Here is an 18,979-nt window from a genome sequence, read left to right on the forward strand (position 1 = left end):
GGTTTACCCTTCTGGAGATCATGGACAGTTCATCTTCTTCTTCAGATTCTGATTCTTTAGGATCTTCTTCTCTAGCCTGAAAAGCGTTAGTGCATTTTTTAACATTAGATTTTAATGCAATAGACTTACCTTTCTTCTGAGGCTCGTTTGCATCCAGCTCTATTTCATGGCTCCTCAAGGCACTGATAAGCTCTTCCAACGAAACTTCATTCAGATTCTTGGCAATCTTGAATGCAGTCACCATTGGACCCCATCTTCTGGGTAAGCTCCTGATGATCTTCTTTACATGATCAGCCTTGGTGTAGCCTTTATCCAGAACTCTCAATCCAGCAGTTAGAGTTTGAAATCTTGAGAACATCTTCTCAATATCTTCATCATCCTCCATCTTGAAGGCTTCATATTTCTGGATTAGAGCAAGAGCTTTAGTCTCCTTGACTTGAGCATTTCCCTCATGGGTCATTTTCAATGACTCATATATATCATGGGCAGTTTCCCTGTTAGATATCTTCTCATACTCAGCATGAGAGATAGCATTCAGCAAAACAGTCCTACATTTATGATGATTCTTGAAAAGCTTCTTTTGATCATCATCCATTTCTTGCCTTGTAAGCCTTACGCCACTGGCTTTCACTGGATGTTTGTAACCATCCATCAGAAGATCCCATAATTCACCATCTAGACCAAGAAAGTAACTTTCCAGTTTATCTTTCCAGTATTCAAAGTTTTCACCATCAAATACTGGTGGTCTAGTATAACCATTGTTACCATTGTATTGCTCAGCAGAGCCAGATGTAGATGCAGGTGGATCTGTTGGAATTTCACCAGCCATCTTTTACTGAAGCGTTTTTCTCTTCCAGAATCTTTTGTAAACACGGTTAAGTGCTTGCACCTTAGAACCGACGCTCTGATACCAATTGAAGGATAGAAAAACACTTAGAAAGGGGGGGGGGTTGAATAAGTGTAGTCTAAAAACTTGAACGATAAAAACAATTTGCACAGTTATTTTTATCCTGGTTCGTTGTTAACGAAACTACTCCAGTCCACCCCCACGGAGTTATTTACCTCACATGAGGATTTAATCCACTAATCGCAACAGATTACAATGGTTTTCCACTTAGCCCACGACTAAGTCTTCTAGAGTATCCTGATCACAACCTGATCACTCTAGGAACAAATGCTTAGACATAAGCTAAGACTTTCTTAGAGTATCCTGACCACCACGTGATCACTCTAATTACAACTGCTTAGACACAAGCTAAGACTTCCTAGAGTATCCTGATCAACACTTGATCACTCTAGTTACTTACAAATTAATGTAATCAATTCTAAGAGTATTACAAATGCTTCTGAAAAGCTATAATCACAACAGTGATATTTCTCTTAACGTTTAAGCTTAATCTCACTAATATATTACAACAGCAATGTAGTGAGCTTTGATGAAGATGAAGTTTGAGAGCTTTGATTTGAACAGCGTTTTAGCAAGTTAATATTCACAAAAATCGTCAACTTTGCTTCTCATCAGAACTTCATACTTATAGGCACTTGAGAAGATGACCGTTGGGAGCATTTAATGCTTTGCGTATTCCGTACAGCATTGCATTTAATGTTTCACGCTTTTGTCAACTACCTCGAGCCTTGTTCACGCTGTGTCTACTGACGTTGCCTTTAATAGCTTCCAACGTTCCTTTTGTCAGTCAGCGTAGCCTGCCACCTGTACTTTCTTCTGATCTGATGTTTGTGTATACAACGTTTGAATATCATCAGAGTCAAACAGCTTGGTGCATAGCATCTTCTTGTCTTCTGACCTTGAAGTGCTTCTGAGCGTGATACCATGAGAACTTCAATGCTTCTGCTTCTGATCTCAAGTTCTTCTGATGCTTCCATAGACCCATGTTCTGATTCTGCTTTGACCATCTTCTGATGTCTTGCCAGACCATGTTCTGATGTTGCATGCTGAACCTTCTGAGACAAAGCTTCTGAGCGCTGATTTGTGCATACTCTTTATATATTTCCTGAAAGGGAAATTGCAATGTATTAGAGTACCACATTATCTCACACAAAATTCATATCCTTGTTATCATCAAAACTAAGAATATTGATCAGAACAAATCTTGTTCTAACAGTCGCTGCTACGATTTTTTTTGCAGGTCACCATGAAATAGTTGGACCATCAAAAGTAAACAAACAATATGAAGTATATGTTTAACTATGTTCAAATATCTTCTTATAGATGAAGAACTATAACTTGCTAGTAGAGTTATAGAAATTAACTCATTTAAGTCTTTGTGAAGAACTATAATTGAATTTACTACAGGTGGATATGTTTCATCAAACTCGATCTTAAGTCTTTGTGAAAATTATTGAGCTTATTTTTCTTTTTCACAAAAACTCATTTATATCTCATTATTGTCACACCTCAAGGTATTCAGACTACAGGTTTAAAAACGATTCGCTTTTAAAGTGAGTTTTATTATTCTTCAATTGAATCTGTTTATTTTGGTCAATTCTCACTTTGTCATAATCTTGGATAGACTTTAATTTCATGATCGGTTCATTTTGGTCAATTCTCACTTTGTCTACAATCTTTGATAGACTTTGATTCATGATTTGTTCATTTTGACCAATTCTCACTTTGTCTACAATCATTGGTAGACTTTGTTTCATGATTTTTTGTTATCTTTTATCATCTTTAGTATATTGTATACAAATACATTGTCGATGTCGACTTTATTTGGTTATCTTAATTTCGGTTCCATTCCATTTCATCCATGACATTATTCATCGAGATCTCTTTATTTCATATTTCAAGTACTTGATTAGTTATTCTGGAACTGGAAAAATATATGTCAAAGTGCTCTTAGAATTTTCAAATCCTCACTTGGGTCATATTTAATTTTAGTTTCTTTTCTAGGTAGAAGACTTTTAACATTGGAACCGATTTTCCTACCACGTTTCAAGCGCGGTTACAACTCATTTGCAATATAAGATTGTTCAATAGAAGAATCTACTTTGAGTGGAGTATTAGCAGTTGATAATTTTATTTCATAAACTTTGCAAATGAATAGTATTTTATTCAAAGTGTTCATTTAAATTTCTGGTTCACACTTTTAGCTGCTTATTCTCTCCCCCATAATATTGAGAAAATTAATTTATCAATTGATAATCAGCCTACCGGGCTTCAAACAAGTATCTAATTATTGGATCAAGATATATCTTCAAATAAAAAATTAATATAAAATACATTTTCTCGACGTTCTTTCAAAACTCATCTTAGCTTGAAGCAATTGAAAAATCATAACACATCCAAAAGTTTACTTAGATGAGACGTATATGATTATTAACCTAAAATAATTTTTAAGTTAAAGGGAGAATTATCATACGCTAACTTGTTGGTTTAATGCGAATAAATATCTTAATACCATAATTTGGGTGTTTCAAATATATAATTTTGAATTGATGATCTCATAAGTATCAACCATATAATTAACTATAGACATCTAAAGAATGGATCTTCAGGTCCATTTTCTTTTTATGAACATATATTACATTATATTCAATATCAATTTTAATAATATATGTGATATTTATACAAGAATTTCTAAAAAATTCAGAAAATAAGATCTTAGTCTAATTAGTTGAGGAATTAATTTCACAAACTTCTAGATGTGGGTAGAAACACATGCATGATCTTTTAGTCGATACAACAATTAATGTCATAAAAATTCAATTTCTCCTTTTTTTTTTGGAAATACACGAATTTTATTGGATTGAAGAAACTTCTGATTCTTCAAAACTAATTCTCGCATCATAATACATTTGAGATGACCCAACCAATTTTACCAACATTACACTTACGTGTGATATATAAACTTCTGATTTATAATAATACATATGATTCTATTCTTCTAATTTGATTCAATCCATAGTAAATAATAAAATTATTTATACAAAATATATATTTTTAAATGAATGACATATAATTCATTTACAATTTCAACATCTAAATAATTTTTTATAATAATCAGATAGTACATAAAATACATTACTACATTTTCTTTCGCTATATATATATATATATATATATATATATATATATATATATATATATATATATATATATATATATATATATATATATATATATATATATATATATATATATATATATATATATATATATATAATTTAGAATATAAAAACTATATAATAAATATAAATAACTCTACAAATTTTATACAAGAAATATAACTTAATAAACAAAATTAAAACAAAAGAAAATAAATATTTTTTATTAGAAATTTATATATATATATATATATATATATATATATATATATATATATATATATATATATATATATATATATATATATATATATATATAAATTATATTATTTTAAGAAAATAATTTATTCAATTAAATCATCATTAATACTTATTTTTTAAAATACAAATTTTAAAAATAAATAAATATCTATCATACCAAAATAATTCAAATCTTTAATTCATATATTTATTTATTTTTTAAAAGTAAGAAGATGAAGGAGAAAAAAATGAATTTAAGTCGTAAATAAGTTTGTATATATAGAAATTAGTGTTTACTCATTCACTTTATATTTGAATAATTTATTTTCTTATGAAACGAATGAGAAAAAAATAATAAAATCTTTTTTTTTTTTTGTGAATCGTAATAAATTAGTCACAAGCTTATAACATTCAATTATGAAATCAATCTTAATAAATTAACAATAAATTTTTTTTCTTACTTGGATAGGTCATAAAAACATAATATCTAATATGAGAACAAAAATCAAACATAAAATTATCAAATAAAATAAATTATCATATTAGTGACAAATGAAATGACTACTAAACTCTAAATACTAACAAATAAATAAAATTATCATATAACTAAAATTTTCCTTTCTCGCACCTCTCTTTCAAACAAGTTTTTAATAACATATATTTTTCATTGAATATTAGCTCTTCAAAAACTATAAAAACGATTGTCTCATTTGAAAAATATATCACAAACAATATATTTTGGAATTGTTTAACATGATTGATGCACTTCTTTTAGGATGCATAAAAATCATAATGGATATTTTTTTAATCAATTGAAATAAAATATGTTATTAATAATAATATTAAATTTTAAGTTCTTTTGGAACTATAAATAATTTCATCAATCAAAATTAAAATATCATGATTTTCATAATTTTCTATTATACTTAAATATGAGTCCTTTGTGGATGTATGCAATTCTTTAAGAACATTTGAACACTAATTTTATTATAGTCTTCCACATGTTCTTATAATTCATGGTAAAAAAATATTATTCGTTGTGAATATTTTAAAATACTCATGTAAGCCAATGTATGGTAAATGTTTAGTTCTTCAGGAACTAAACAATAAATTATTATTATTATTATTATTATTATTATTATTATTATTATTATTATTATTATTATTATTATTTATTTTTAATTGTTCGGGAACTCAATCACAAATCTTTTAGGAAATCCTCCAGAAACTCAATCACAAATCTTTTAATACAGATCTTTAGGAACTCAATCACGAAATCTTTTTATTAATAAAAATAACAATATTTGTAAATCTTCAGTTATTCAAGAACTATAAAACAAATTCATTATTTTTCTATCATAGCTTATTCAGGAACTATAAAACAAATTCATAAGGATTCTATCCTTCAGGATATTTTATAAAAAATTCATTATTTTGCTATCCTTCAGGGATGCTTTATATGTTCTTCAGGAACTATATAAAAAATTCAATATATTTTGATCCTTTAGGGGTGCTTTATATGTTCTTCAGGAACACTATAATTAATTCAATATTTTTTTAATCTTTTAGGGATGCTTGATCGGTCACCATTCTCACTATGTTTTCATCACTTTTCTAATGATAATTCAGGTATTGTGCTCTGCTTTTTGTCATATTGTGTTTCCTTTTGAGTCTTCTTTAAGTTTCTTAAGTTTTCTTTGCATTTTATGGTTTGTAAGTCGATTTCAAATTATTTTCCCATTTTATGCTTTAATTTGTTGCTTTTCATGTACCTCAGATCCAAGTGAGTACCCATCGGATGCGGTGTGAGAAATTAGGTGATAGTTGAAGTCGAGGAAAAAGGAATTAGTGAGAAAACAAAGGAGTAACATGGGCACCAATGTCAGCTGACACGGACCGTGTTGCCTGGCCTGAAAAGTGAAGGAAAAAGAAGAAGTCAGAGGTGCAACACGGGTGGTCGTATTGCCCAACACGGGTCGTGTTGCACACCCTGAAGCAAAAAAAGTTATAATAGAACTCAGGGGACCAACGCGGGCACCAGTATTGTCCAACACGGGCCGTGTTGGTCAGTGACCCTTTTTTAATTATTTTTCCTGTTTTCTCGAAAGAAGAGACCTAAAAGGGTGTTTTGGTACTTTCTAACTGAGTTAAGTGGATCACTTGTGTCTGAGGCATTAGGGTTATAAAAGAACCAAGGAGATCAAGGAAAAGAGACCTTGTTTGCACACAAAGAATTCTGAGTATTGAAGAGAACAACGTATGAGATTATTGAAGAACATAGATTTTTCATGAGCCGACGCAATTGAAGATCAATATTCCTCAATTATCTGTAATGTCTATCTTTAATGTATTTGAAATTCTTTTGAATAATATGAGTAGGTAAACCCCTCAATGCTAAGGGGGTGTCCCTGATTTGATTTTTTAATGACATTGAATTTCTGATTTCATCAATTCCATGTTTTCTTATTCAATTCTATATAGTACAATGTTTTTAATGCTTTCTTTATCGGACAAATAAGGAATGTTCTATGATTAACAATTTGTTGGACCACAATTGTTAAGGTTTATGTACGATTGAACTATAGTAGATATCACCTAGGACTAGGAATACCCTATAGTCACCGGATAAATCTGGATAAAGGAAAGACTTGGCTTCATCATATTTCCCTGAGGACTTAGGTATTAGGTAGAAAGACCAAAGGTTTTCCCACTAATAATTTAGGGGAAAAACATCCTAAAGATTGAGTAATTGAATGTTATGAACTTGTTGAATAGACCAGGATTCAGGGTTATTACATGGTAAATCACACACCTTACCTTGACATATTTCTCATATTATAAAAAAGGCCAAATTTTACATCTGCTTATTTTAATTATTGTCAAGAATATAATCCAAACAACACCCAAGACAAGTTTTTGTTTAATTGAATCACAATTCATCTTGATATTTCAATGCAGTCCTTGAGATCGATATTTGGAGAATTTCTCCAATATTACTGCAAAGGAAAAAAATATAGGAGACCTTCCTTCTCTAATTCCTCTTCGGAGGGGTTTCCAACAGTGTACACTCAATTTTTCTTAGCCCATATTTTTGTTTTCCTGTTTGGGAGGTAAAAATTAGCCCTCCGTGCACCATCAAGACAAATGATTGAACCACTGAGATAAATCATCCTCATATTTAAAAGGGAGTCCAATTCACAACGTGAGCTACCCGCAAGAGGGTGTTTGATGTCTTGGTAAAAACCGACATCTACATGTTCCATTATGGCTGAAATTAATCCCCTTATCACTATATTTCCCGTGGCAGAGTTAGCGCGACTTAACTATTTAAAATGATCCTTTCAAAATCGTTGCAGATATAAAAATCCTCCATTGAGACAAACCTAAAATTTCTAAGATATATAGAAATGTAAATGGTAAATACAATGTAAATGTAAATATACTTAATCGATATTTAGTTAGACAATTAGAAACAAATTATAGTCCATTATATCTCATTTGGACGAGAAATCATAAGTGATTTTTTTTTTTTTTTGTGTTTTGAAGATTTTATACTTAATAAAATATAAAATGAAAAAGGAGAATGGTCAAAATCGGACATATATACACAGGTGTTTTAAGGACCCTTTTAGATAAAAGTTCAAAAATATCCTTTCAAAGAGTCAATTTTAAAATTTTGAAGAATCCCAAAATTTATAGAAAATCTATATATAGAATATTTTTTCTGAAAATAAATCAGCACAATATCTCGATACTCATAATAAAATATCAATAAAAAGTATTTAGTGAATTTAACTTATATTTTTCATGAAATCTGAAAAGTTAATTATATTTAACTATATTTCTTAATCTATCTAAAAGAGTACTATTCTTTCCAATATACATTTATTTTTCTTCCAATGTTAGTTTGGATTTTTCAAATATCAAGTTGGCTGAAAAGTCTTTAATATGTTTTCATCTGCATGGCAGCTTCCTCTACCTAAGTAGGTTCCATCTTTATTATCCCTTTGACCAATCATTTAATCCACACAAATTGAACATAGTAATAGTTTATAGTTGAAACCTGGTGACCAAACACGTAATTATCAGCCGCGTGAAAACCTATTTAAGAAACTTCTCTCACACGTAACTTACATTTTCAAATGTGAAACATTCCACATGAAAAAACAATACTACCCTGTCGTTTAATGTTACACCATTATATATTTATTACTTCGGTTTTCATTCTTGTAACGATATTTACGTCTTTCCAAAACCAGCTATAACAGTTGGCAAGTTTTTTGCTTTTTTACAAAGCTGTTTTTATAATCGCTTAATCCAAAACTGTTATCATTCCTAGGAAGCATAAAACAAAGTGTAATTACAAAGTAGTGACCATCGAGGAGATAACACAAATAATCCAAAATCTCCTTAGTATCATTCTTAGTATATAGTTTTTCTATCTTTCTCTGAAATTTCAGACTTTTGAATATCCTTGTTCATTTCATCTTGTTTCTTACAAGACAATTTTGTTGATCTTTTATTTTTTTTTTTGAGTCATATATTTCTAGTTATAACATAACTTAGGTAAGTTTTTATTCTTTTGGAAAGTTTCATGTTTATGTTAGAAAAAATGAAGGGTTCAAATAATCAATACCAATCAAACTATGTTTCAAAGATTTTCAATTTTCAACTCCACTTTATTAATTTTCTCACCTATGTTCTAGTTTTGACCTTTGGTTTAACACTTGGGATAATTTTGAGTTTCTATCTTAAAGAGTGTAGTTTTAGTCTACAATTCACTCAGTTATCGCTTTCTTCTATACCGAAAACACCTCCGTTGCCACCGCCGATTGCGGTGAAACAAGAACGTATAGGATTGAAGGAGTTTCTGAAGGTTCCTCCAGTTATGCATGATATGGATGAGGAAGAATTGTTATGGAGAGGTTCTATGACAGCGAAAATATCTGAATATCCTTTTGATCGAGTTCCGAAAGTTGCTTTCATGTTTTTGACAAGAGGTGCTGTGTTTTTGGCACCTTTGTGGGAACAGTTTTTCAAAGGACATGAAGGGTATTACTCAATTTATGTTCATTCTAATCCTTCTTATAATGGATCACATCCTGAGAGTCCTGTTTTTCATGGTAGGAGAATTCCGAGTAAGGTTAGTTTTTTTTATCTTCTGTTTCGTTATTGAATTTTAGTTTTTTCGACGCAGCTCGTTTCTCGTTGGTCTTTTATTTCTGTATAAATTTTGTGTTAATCACTTTTTTCTTCTTATGCAGGAAGTTAAATGGGGCGATGTGAACATGATAGAAGCCGAGCGTCGCTTACTATCAAACGCACTTCTCGATATCTCGAACCAACGATTTGTTCTCCTATCAGAATCCTGCATACCACTCTTCAACTTCTCGACCATCTACTCTTACTTAATAAACTCAACAGAAAATTACGTCATGGCTTTTGACGATCCTAGTCCGGTCGGCCGCGGCCGTTATAGCATCCAGATGTTACCTGAGGTTTCCCTTAGGCAATGGAGAAAAGGGTACCAATGGTTTGAAATGGACAGAGAGCTTGCTCTAGGAGTTGTGTCAGATAGAATATACTTCCCAGTTTTTCAAGATTATTGCAGAGGTTCATGTTATGCAGATGAACATTATTTGCCAACTTTTGTTAGCATAAAGTTTTGGGAAAGGAATTCAAATAGGAGTTTGACTTGGGTTGATTGGTCAAGAGGGGGTCCACATCCAGCTCATTTTTTAAGGTCTGATATAAATGTTGAGTTTTTGGAGAGACTGAGGAACAAGAAATGTGCTTATAATAATGGATACAGCACCAATGCTTGTTTTCTGTTTGCTAGGAAGTTCTTGCCCAGTACTTTGTCAAGGCTCTTGAAGATTGCCCCTGAGGTTATGCAGTTTGAACACTATGATAAGCCCAAAATACATAAGCTATCATTTAAACCAATTATTTGATTCTTTTTTCTTTCATCTTGTAAGTTTTTTGTTGTCCAGTATAGATATACACACAAACTCATTTGATCAATATAGTTAATTTCTTTCATGGATATCTGTCTATGTGTTTTTCTTTCAGACCTTGAATCTTATTGACAAAAAATCAACAATCTAGATTCATCAAAGTGCCCCTTACTTTGAACTACACCCCTTTCCAATTAATCTAAATTAAATCATTTACCATTTACCTTTTGTTTATTTGAGTTAGAAAAGTTTAGGCAAGTTAAATTTAGGGGCTCAAAGGGTATTTAAGGGCAAAACTCTAAACTTTGCCAGAAGTATATTGTGCTCAAAATCAAGCGTTTAGGGTTTAGTTTGAATGAATCATTGTCTTTTCCTTCAAGATTAATGCTAATCAATCAGTGTTTGTTCATCTTCGACCCTATTTGGATCGAGTGGCCGTGACGTGAGCCAGGTCAAGCACGGGGAGGCACCAATGTATCATCCAAGTATTAGGAAGTGGACCAAATACATCAGGGAGGTCCAAAAACTTTTAGTTGTGGTCAGACTAGACCAAAATCTTGAGATAATCAGGTTGGGGGAAGCTCCAAGACTCGATTTATGTATTCCCCTAATAAGATCTTTTCATTGGTGCAAGATTTGAACTCTTATCTGTGTATAACACAAACTGAATTTTTACCAACCTAGATGTCATTTACATGTTACTTAAACTAGTGAAGAAGAGCCTTGAATAAAAATTTAACTAGGCATATGATAGGTAAAAATGAGATAAAGGATCATCAAACAAATCCAAGATAAGAAAAAAGGACCAAAATTTGAAAATAAAACCCCCCAATAATGTGATTTACAATAACCACCACCGTATTTAGAACCTTTCATCCATTCCCTACAAAACTAAAACCCCTCCAAAGTTTTTTTACTGACTACTAGTACCAGCACAGGCATCTTCAGACAAAGAAGGTGAGTCAGAGACAGAGCCAGCCGTGTCATGACATGGTGACACTTCGACCCCACGCAAGTCCTCAATCATCTTAACAACATGTGACATTCTCGGCCGTTGATCAGGCAAAGCAGCAGTACAAGACATAGCAATCTGAAGCAACCCAACCATTTCCTCTTCAATATCCTTGTACCTCATCAACTCCAAATCAAAAACCTCAGCAGTCCATTCCTCTCTCACAACAGATTGAACCCATCTAGGTAGATCAACCATCGAACCACCATAACCACCTCCACTTCCACCACTCTCCACAGCAGAAGGACACTTCCCTGTAAGCAGCTCTAGCAGCAGAACACCAAAAGAGTACACATCAGATTTCTGCGACTGTTTTCGACCGTCAGTTACTTCAGGAGCACGGTATCCGTTTGATCTACCACCAGCTCCAATTGGGCTTGGGCTGTTGAAGACTGAAAGCCCAAAATCCGACACACGTGCATTTCCTTGCTTGTCAAGGAGGATATTGGTGGATTTGATGTTACCATGGGTGAGTTTAAGAGATTTACATGAATTGTGAATGAAAGTTACACCTTGTGCTGCACCAGCTGCTATCTTAAGCCTTGTGGTCCAATCCAGTGGGGTTCTTCCAGGTCCTCTGTTTCCTGCAATAATGACACCATTTTAACCTATTAGGTTTTGTTTATATAAATTATATATTTAACATCCATTGAAAGATGCTGAAATTTTGGAATTGATGAGACTGGTCTTTACTTTTTGGTCATATTCAAAATGATTTTACTGGTAAAAGATGAAAAGCAAAAAAGAGACAAATGGTGTTCAGAAAAAAGAAGATAAAGCAAAGTAGTACTACACTTTTTTTAATAATGAAAATGGGGTCCAGGAAAAGAAGACAATGGGGGTCTCTCCAAGTCCTAGACGGTTATGAGTTACTACTGTGCAGTGAAGCTACTGTCAATTTTATCAGCTACTTTGTCTGGAATTGCTGGATAAAGTGCACTAGAAAATAAAAGAGTTGGAATTTGGAAAAAAGGAGAAGACAAGAAATAATAAAGTGAGATTAAATGTGTTTGGTTCTGAAGTAACACATTGATTTTGAATGGACTTTATTTTGTAAAATTGAGTATATTATAGTAAAGTGATTTGTGTTTAGAAATACTCCTATATTCCTCTAAAAGTAACTAGAACAGTAATTTCAAAACTAAAATCAATTATATAAGCCAAATACCACAAATTATAGCTTAAGTAGAATCAAATTTAATATAGCTTCAAAATAAAATCATATCTACAAGCAAAATCAATTCTACTCTAAAACATTCAAAAGTGTCAAAATTTATTCAAAACCATAAGATTTGATTTTTACATTGTATTTATTTTTCAACACACTTAAATCACTTCTCATTCAGTTAGATTTTAATTAAAATCAATTCACTCAAGATTAAGTATAGTTTCTGCATAACCAAACACTCCTTTTAATACCGAAATGTTATAATAAATTCATTAATTTTAGAATCAGTTTCATCACTGGCAATAAAATCTACAAAGATAGTATTGGTTCATAGTCATAGTTGATAATCCAACTTCAAAATCTAAAATGGAAGCCCATAAATATGCTACATTGATGCATTGTAAACCTAATAAAGAAGAAGTGGAGACTATTTCTTATCCTCCTCATAAAATTGATTCACAGGTAACCTAATCAGCCAGCCATGTAGAAAAAACAAACAAATAAATTTCAACTTCAAAGCAGATAACCCACTAATCAGAATTGACTTTCCCTCACCAAACCAAAGACAACTAAAGAACAAAAAGAAAAAATCAATTTCATTTGTTTTATCTTATATCCAACATTCCATAACCTGTAAATTTCTGAGCACCAAAAAACAAACAAAGATCATCATTTTCTAACTGTAAATCAGTAACAGAAAACAAAGAGTAGTAGTAGTAGTAGTAGTAAGTAATATACCATGAAGAAGCCAGAACAGAGTAGCATTAGGCATGAAATCATACACCAAAAGCTTCTCTTCTCTTGCAAAATAATAAGCTCTCAAACTCACAACATTCGGGTGCCTAATCCTTCCAAGAATCTCCATGTGTTGCTCAAACTCCCTCTTCCCTGCAATCTGTGCATCTTTCAACCTCTTCACAGCAACAACATTCCCATCATCAAGCACAGCTTTATAAGCAGTTCCAAATCCACCTTTCCCAAGCATTTCAGCTGAAGCACGCAACAAATCTTCAAGCTCGAACCTTTTCTCTCCTTCGAAAAACACCATTCTTCCCCTCTCAAACCCTCCTTGAGTAGGGTAAGGACTCGAAGAATACACTATCTTTTCACTCTCGAATAGCTTCAACCCTTTTCGCTGTTTCGATTTGGAAGCGTGGTTTCTCCAGAAATAGCAGTAGAGAATTAAACAAACGATTCCGAGAACGAAAATGTCGCCTACTATGATTGCTATTAGAACTATAGGACTCATTTTCGAACCTCTTTTTTCATGGCTTTTGGGGTTTGTTGTTGTTGTTGTTGTTGTTGTTGTTGGCATTGTGCTTGGTGAAGAAGAAACTGTTGTTGTTGGGGTTTCACTGCTTGGTACTAATGGTGAAGTAGCTGTGGCACCTTCGGATCCGGGTTTGTTTGGTTCAACCGCTTTGCATTTCTCCAACGGAGCTCCACAGAGAAACGAGTTTTTCCGGAACGATGATTCGGAGAATGTCGACAGAGTTTTCGGTATCTCGCCGGAGAGATTGTTACCGGAGACATTGAAGTCTTGTAAACCGGGAAGGCTTAGTTCGGGAATTAGGCCGGAGAATTTATTCTCGTCGAGACGGAGAGTGAGGAGGTGAGGTAAACGGTTGACTATCACCGGAATCTCGCCGGAGAAGTTATTGTAAGATAGATCGAGACGGTAGAGACGGAAGAGTGACGTTAGAGTTACCGGGAACTCGCCGGAGAAATGGTTGTGAGAGAGGAAGAGAAGTTTCAGTGAAGAGAAGTTTGAGAGATTTGGAACTTTGCCGGAGAAACGGTTACCCTTGAGACTCAAAACTCGGAGCTGAGTTAGAGAGGTTAACGGTTCAATGGAGCCTTGGAGGTCGAGATTTTCGAGAACGAGTCGTGAAACTCGGTCTTTGACACACAAAACGCCGTTCCAAGTACATGGGTCAGTGCCAGTTTTCCATGTTGTGAGTTTTTTGGATGGGTCTGAAGCGGTTTTGAAAGCTAGGAGAGCTTCGAAGTCTGGGTTTTGAGAAGATTGAACAATGAGGAGAAAATGGGAAAGCGTTAGAAGAATGAGAAGAGAGAGTGTTGACGCCATTGTTACTCTGCAAATGCAGAGAGAGAAAGAGAGAGGAAGAAGAAGGAGTGAGACTGAGAAATGAATAACGGTTAGAGCGTGGTGTAATAAGTGTGTGAAGGGGAGAGTGTTAAAGTTGTAATTAATGTAAAATGAAAGGGGTTAAACGGTAATGAAATGGGTTTAATAAGTAGGATAGGTTAAAAAACGTAGGGGCTCAAGAGAAAAGCATGTGCGTTAATGGGTTCTTCACTACTATTGGTTGTTTGTTTTGTTGTTGAGTTGACACGTTGAGGTACTTTCAATGACTATAATGGACAGTTTTTTTAATGCCCACCTTGAGCTGAAAGACTACCCTATCCTTGCATTTGGAATGGATTTTAATGATCACTCCTTAGTTTACATTTAAAAATAATTAAAAGGACGAAAAGACTTATTTTGATCTCTCATATAAATTATAGAACTCAAATTAATCTTTGATAACAAAATTTAATTTAATTTTGGCTAAATTACCGTTTTAGTTTCCCTGTTTTGGTATTTTCACGATTTTGGTCCCCCTATTTTCTTTTTAAACAGTTTTAGTCCCTCATCCCAATTTTGTTCATAAACAATGCATGATCCGTACATGAACAGTACATGACCGTACATGAACAGTACATGACCAGTTGGTTCAAAATTGGGATGGGGGACCAAAACTGTTTAAAAAGAAAATAAGGGGACCAAAATCGTGAATATGTCAAAACAGGGAGACCAAAACTGTAATTTAGCCATTAATTTTTTATAAAATTTAACTAAGTCATGTTAATCTTTTTTATATATTTTTTGAAATAATTTTTTTTAATTTTTAAATCGTGACTGGACTGTCACAGTAAAATTATTTTATTGTTCATTTTTTAAATATTAAATTAACTTTTAATTTCAATTTAATTTTAAATAAATTATATTTAAAACCATCAGAAAATTTATTTCTAAAGAAATCAAACCAACAACCTTTAAGACACATCATATACTTTGACCACTAGGGTAATATACATTGGTGATAAATTATTCTCATAATTTATAGTAATATTAAACATTTTTTAATTTAAATTAAATAATAATATTTAAAATAAATTATAATTAAATAATAATTCAATTAATTATTAAAAATATTTAATTAATTCAAATTAAATAATAAAATAATTTTAAAAGTATTATTTAATTTACATAAAATAATAATAAATTAATTTAATAGTAATTCATGTAAATATTAATTTTTTATAATATTAATTATATTTATGATTCATATTTTATTAATTTTATTTTTAAATTTGTGTATTATTTGAAATGAATAAATAAATAAATATTTATTTTGAATTATTAAGTTAAGCATTTATTTTTAGAAATATTAACAACAAATATTGATTGGTATAGTTGTAAAGTAACTACCGTTTAACCTAAAGGGACTTAGGTTCATATTTTTTATTTTGAATTCAAAAATGTTTAATATCAAATCATGAAAATTATTTGTCATTAATGTACATTAGCGTAGTGGTAAAGACATATGATGTTGCTTAAAGGTCATTGGTTTGATTATTTTAGAAACAAGTGTTAGTTTTTTTCTTTCTAAATATGAATTGTTTAAAAAATAAAATTGAAATAAAAATTAAAAATAATTAAATATTTAAAAAATGAAAAATAAAATTTAACGTGGCATCCAATCACGGTTTAAAAGTAGAAAAAAATCGGTTTGAGAAAAATATTAATAGAGAAATAATATGACCCGGTTAAATTTTGTAAGAGATTAAATTGAATCTTTTTTTTGTTGGGAATTAATTTGGGTTTTGTAGTTTTTGTGAGAGACCAAAATGAGTCTTCACTCTAGATAAAAAAATATGTTATGGTAAGAGATTTTTTTTAATAAGACTATAAAATATAAAGGAAAAAGGAACACAAAAAGAGAGGGGGGCTATGACAAAACCCTCTTTTTCTTGCGTAAAAACATTAAATGAGTAGCTTCCCTATAGAAATAGGAAGAGCTGCAAAGGGTAGATTTTTGTAGGTTATTTGAAGGATTTGGGTGCTACGATGATGGTTCATATTGACCCAAGAGAAGTGTCTAGCTTATCTCTCTTGCGAAAGCCCATCTGTATGTTTGTATCATGAGTATTTTTCAAATCCTTTTTCCATTCTCCAAGGACCCTTTATATAGGATAGTCCTTAGTCTAATGGCTATTAAAGTCATATTGTAACGTTCGTAACCTCCCATCAAATGAATTGTAACATTCATAACCGTCCATTAATGACTTGTAACGTTTGTCTTATCATTAGGTCATAGTTATGCCTCATTCCCTCCCCGGATCCGACTTCCTGTTAATTAGCGATATGGTGTCGAGCTTATACACAACAACTTATTCAGTGTCATTCCTGGGTCATACCCCGACATGTCCTCAACTACTTAGCCCATTCCAGCTTCATACATGGCCAAGTCCTAATTGAGTAGTCAGATCCAATCTATAGGTCTTGACTCATATTTCCTTCTTTACCCGAGTTCGTTCCTTGGCCTTGAAAAAATCTGGGATGTACATAAGCCCCCTGGGCATGAAGTCCTCAAAAGGAATGAAGTGTTCAAACAAAAGAAGCCCAATGTTTTTTATCCCGAGTCCAGGTGTGAACTTGGATCATCCAACACGTATCTTTAGCCAATTCGTTCCACAAAATGTTCTTAGTCGATTAGGTTTTTAAACTTTGACATCTTAGATGTTGGATCCGTTATGGGGAACTTCATGTAGGTTCATTTTTGTGAAGATTTTATGACTTTACTGAAGTCGGGAAAAACCGTGACTTCGATGGAGAAAATGGAGAGTCATAGTGGGGTCTCAATCCGTTGAAGTCTTTAAACCTGATAGATTCTAAGCTTAGACAAATTCAGAGAGCCTAATGGATAACATCTGAATCATGGAAGGCTTTCAACGTTTTCATAGGTTGGTACTTCTGAGTGGATTTTTTTATGACCCCGAAGGATTTTTGGCACGATTAAAATCATAGTTTCCTCTTTATTGTTCCACAAATGTATTGTCTGGATAATTTCTTTCTAGCGCATTGTGCTTATGTTTATCTGAGGTCTTTTTGTGTTCTCCTATCTATTCACTTATAGTCATGTGCTTATATAAATATGTCTGGCATTATTTTTCAAAATAGAAGTCATGACAGATTCAATATCATGCAATTTCTTTAGCCATGTAAAGCCCCAGGCGGCTAATAACTTTGGCTCATTGCTATTTTTATCATTACGTGCTTATATCGGGATATATGCAAAGTTTCCGTGTACAAAATTCACTTATATGAAGTATTTTTTCCAGGTTGTGGCATAACCGAGGATTTGGTCCACTTTAAGCCCCAAGTTAGTCATGTGAAGCCCCATGCACGGGATTCGGCCTTACGTTATCTTCGACCGAGTTAAGAAATCAACATTAGTGTTTCTTTTGGATCAAGAGCCCCAAGCCTCTTTGAGGTCGGGCGTCTGTTTTTTTATCCGTAGCTTTGTGCTAATGAGCCACAAATGAGTTTGTCAAGATTTTATTACACGTAGGAGTCACCGTAACAGGAGTTACCTGTTTGGTTCAGAGCCCCTTTTACCATGAAGGCGAGGTTGACCGAGTAATTTCCAGAGGCTTTAAGTGCGCTTGGACTTTAGTTCAGAGCCCTTTTTTCCTTTAAGTGGGGTTGACCGAGTACTTGCCAGAGGCTTTAAGTGTACTTGGCCTTTGGTTCAGATCCCTTTTGCCTTTACGAAAAGTTTGACTGAGTATTGCAAGAGGCTTTAAGTGCGTTTGGACTTGCGGTTCAAAGCCTTTTTGGCCTTTACGGCGAGGTTGACCGAGTATTGCCTGAGACTTTAAGTGCGGTTAGACTTGCGGTTCAGAGCCCTTTTTACCTTTACAGCGAGGTTGACCGAGTACTTGGCAGAGGCTTTAAGTGCGCTTGGACTTTGGTTCAGAGCCCCTTTTGCCTTTACGGCGAAGTTGACTGAGCACTTGCCAGAGGCTTTAAGTGCACTTGGGCTTTGGTTCATAGCCCCTTCTGCCTTTACAGCGAGGTTGACCGAGTATTGTCAGAGGCTTTAAGTGCGCTTGGACTTCAGTTAGGCTAGATCTTTTATTAACGTTACCCGACTGAATCCGTTTATGCTAGCGGCTTTAAGTTCGCGTGGACATTTGGGTTCAGAGCCCCTTTACCTTTATGACGAGGTTGACCGAGTATTGGTAGCTATCCTTCTGGCCACAGTCGATTACTGATCCTTTTACATAATGTTTGAATCCACCTAATTTTGAGACTTAATAAGAGTAGGGTGCCTCTGCCCACTCTAGGGAAAATGACGACACCATTCATTCTTTTTAATAAATCTACCTGAACTATTTTACAAACGGCAGAGAGAACATCTCTCCTTATACAACGATAATAATTGGTATAAAGTATAAATTTTGTGT

The 18,979-nt window shown here is 32.9% G+C and overlaps 2 protein-coding genes across 2 annotated transcripts; one reads left to right on the forward strand and one right to left on the reverse strand.

The window, feature by feature from the left end:
• The first annotated feature begins 8,483 nt into the window (after positions 1 to 8,483).
• Positions 8,484 to 10,944, forward strand: LOC131639148 (glycosyltransferase BC10-like). Its single transcript, XM_058909652.1, has 2 exons — positions 8,484 to 9,448; positions 9,570 to 10,944. Exons 1-2 carry the CDS (start codon positions 8,900 to 8,902, stop codon positions 10,257 to 10,259), a joined length of 1,239 nt encoding a protein of 412 aa, XP_058765635.1. The 5' UTR covers positions 8,484 to 8,899; the 3' UTR covers positions 10,260 to 10,944.
• Positions 10,945 to 10,985: 41 nt separating this feature from the next.
• Positions 10,986 to 14,599, reverse strand: LOC131639147 (probable leucine-rich repeat receptor-like protein kinase At1g68400). Its single transcript, XM_058909651.1, has 2 exons — positions 13,181 to 14,599; positions 10,986 to 11,858 (listed from the first exon to the last, which is right to left on the reverse strand). The coding sequence occupies exons 1-2, from the start codon at positions 14,529 to 14,531 to the stop codon at positions 11,176 to 11,178; spliced, it is 2,034 nt and encodes a 677-aa protein (XP_058765634.1). The 5' UTR covers positions 14,532 to 14,599; the 3' UTR covers positions 10,986 to 11,175.
• Positions 14,600 to 18,979: the final 4,380 nt, after the last annotated feature.

This window comes from Vicia villosa, unplaced genomic scaffold, assembly GCF_029867415.1.
Source record: "Vicia villosa cultivar HV-30 ecotype Madison, WI unplaced genomic scaffold, Vvil1.0 ctg.002544F_1_1, whole genome shotgun sequence".
NCBI classification, from domain to species: Eukaryota; Viridiplantae; Streptophyta; class Magnoliopsida; order Fabales; family Fabaceae; genus Vicia; species Vicia villosa.

Excerpts from the sequence above, each read along its gene's own strand:
- LOC131639148 (XM_058909652.1), top strand. The coding sequence starts at position 8,900 with ATGTTTATGTTAGAAAAAATGAAGGGTTCAAATAATCAATACCAATCA. Across the intron at positions 9,449-9,569 it reads GTAGGAGAATTCCGAGTAAG|GAAGTTAAATGGGGCGATGT; the intron begins GTTAGTTTTTTT and ends CTTCTTATGCAG.
- LOC131639147 (XM_058909651.1), bottom strand. The coding sequence starts at position 14,531 with ATGGCGTCAACACTCTCTCTTCTCATTCTTCTAACGCTTTCCCATTTT. Across the intron at positions 11,859-13,180 it reads TCTGTTCTGGCTTCTTCATG|GAAACAGAGGACCTGGAAGA; the intron begins GTATATTACTTA and ends TCATTATTGCAG.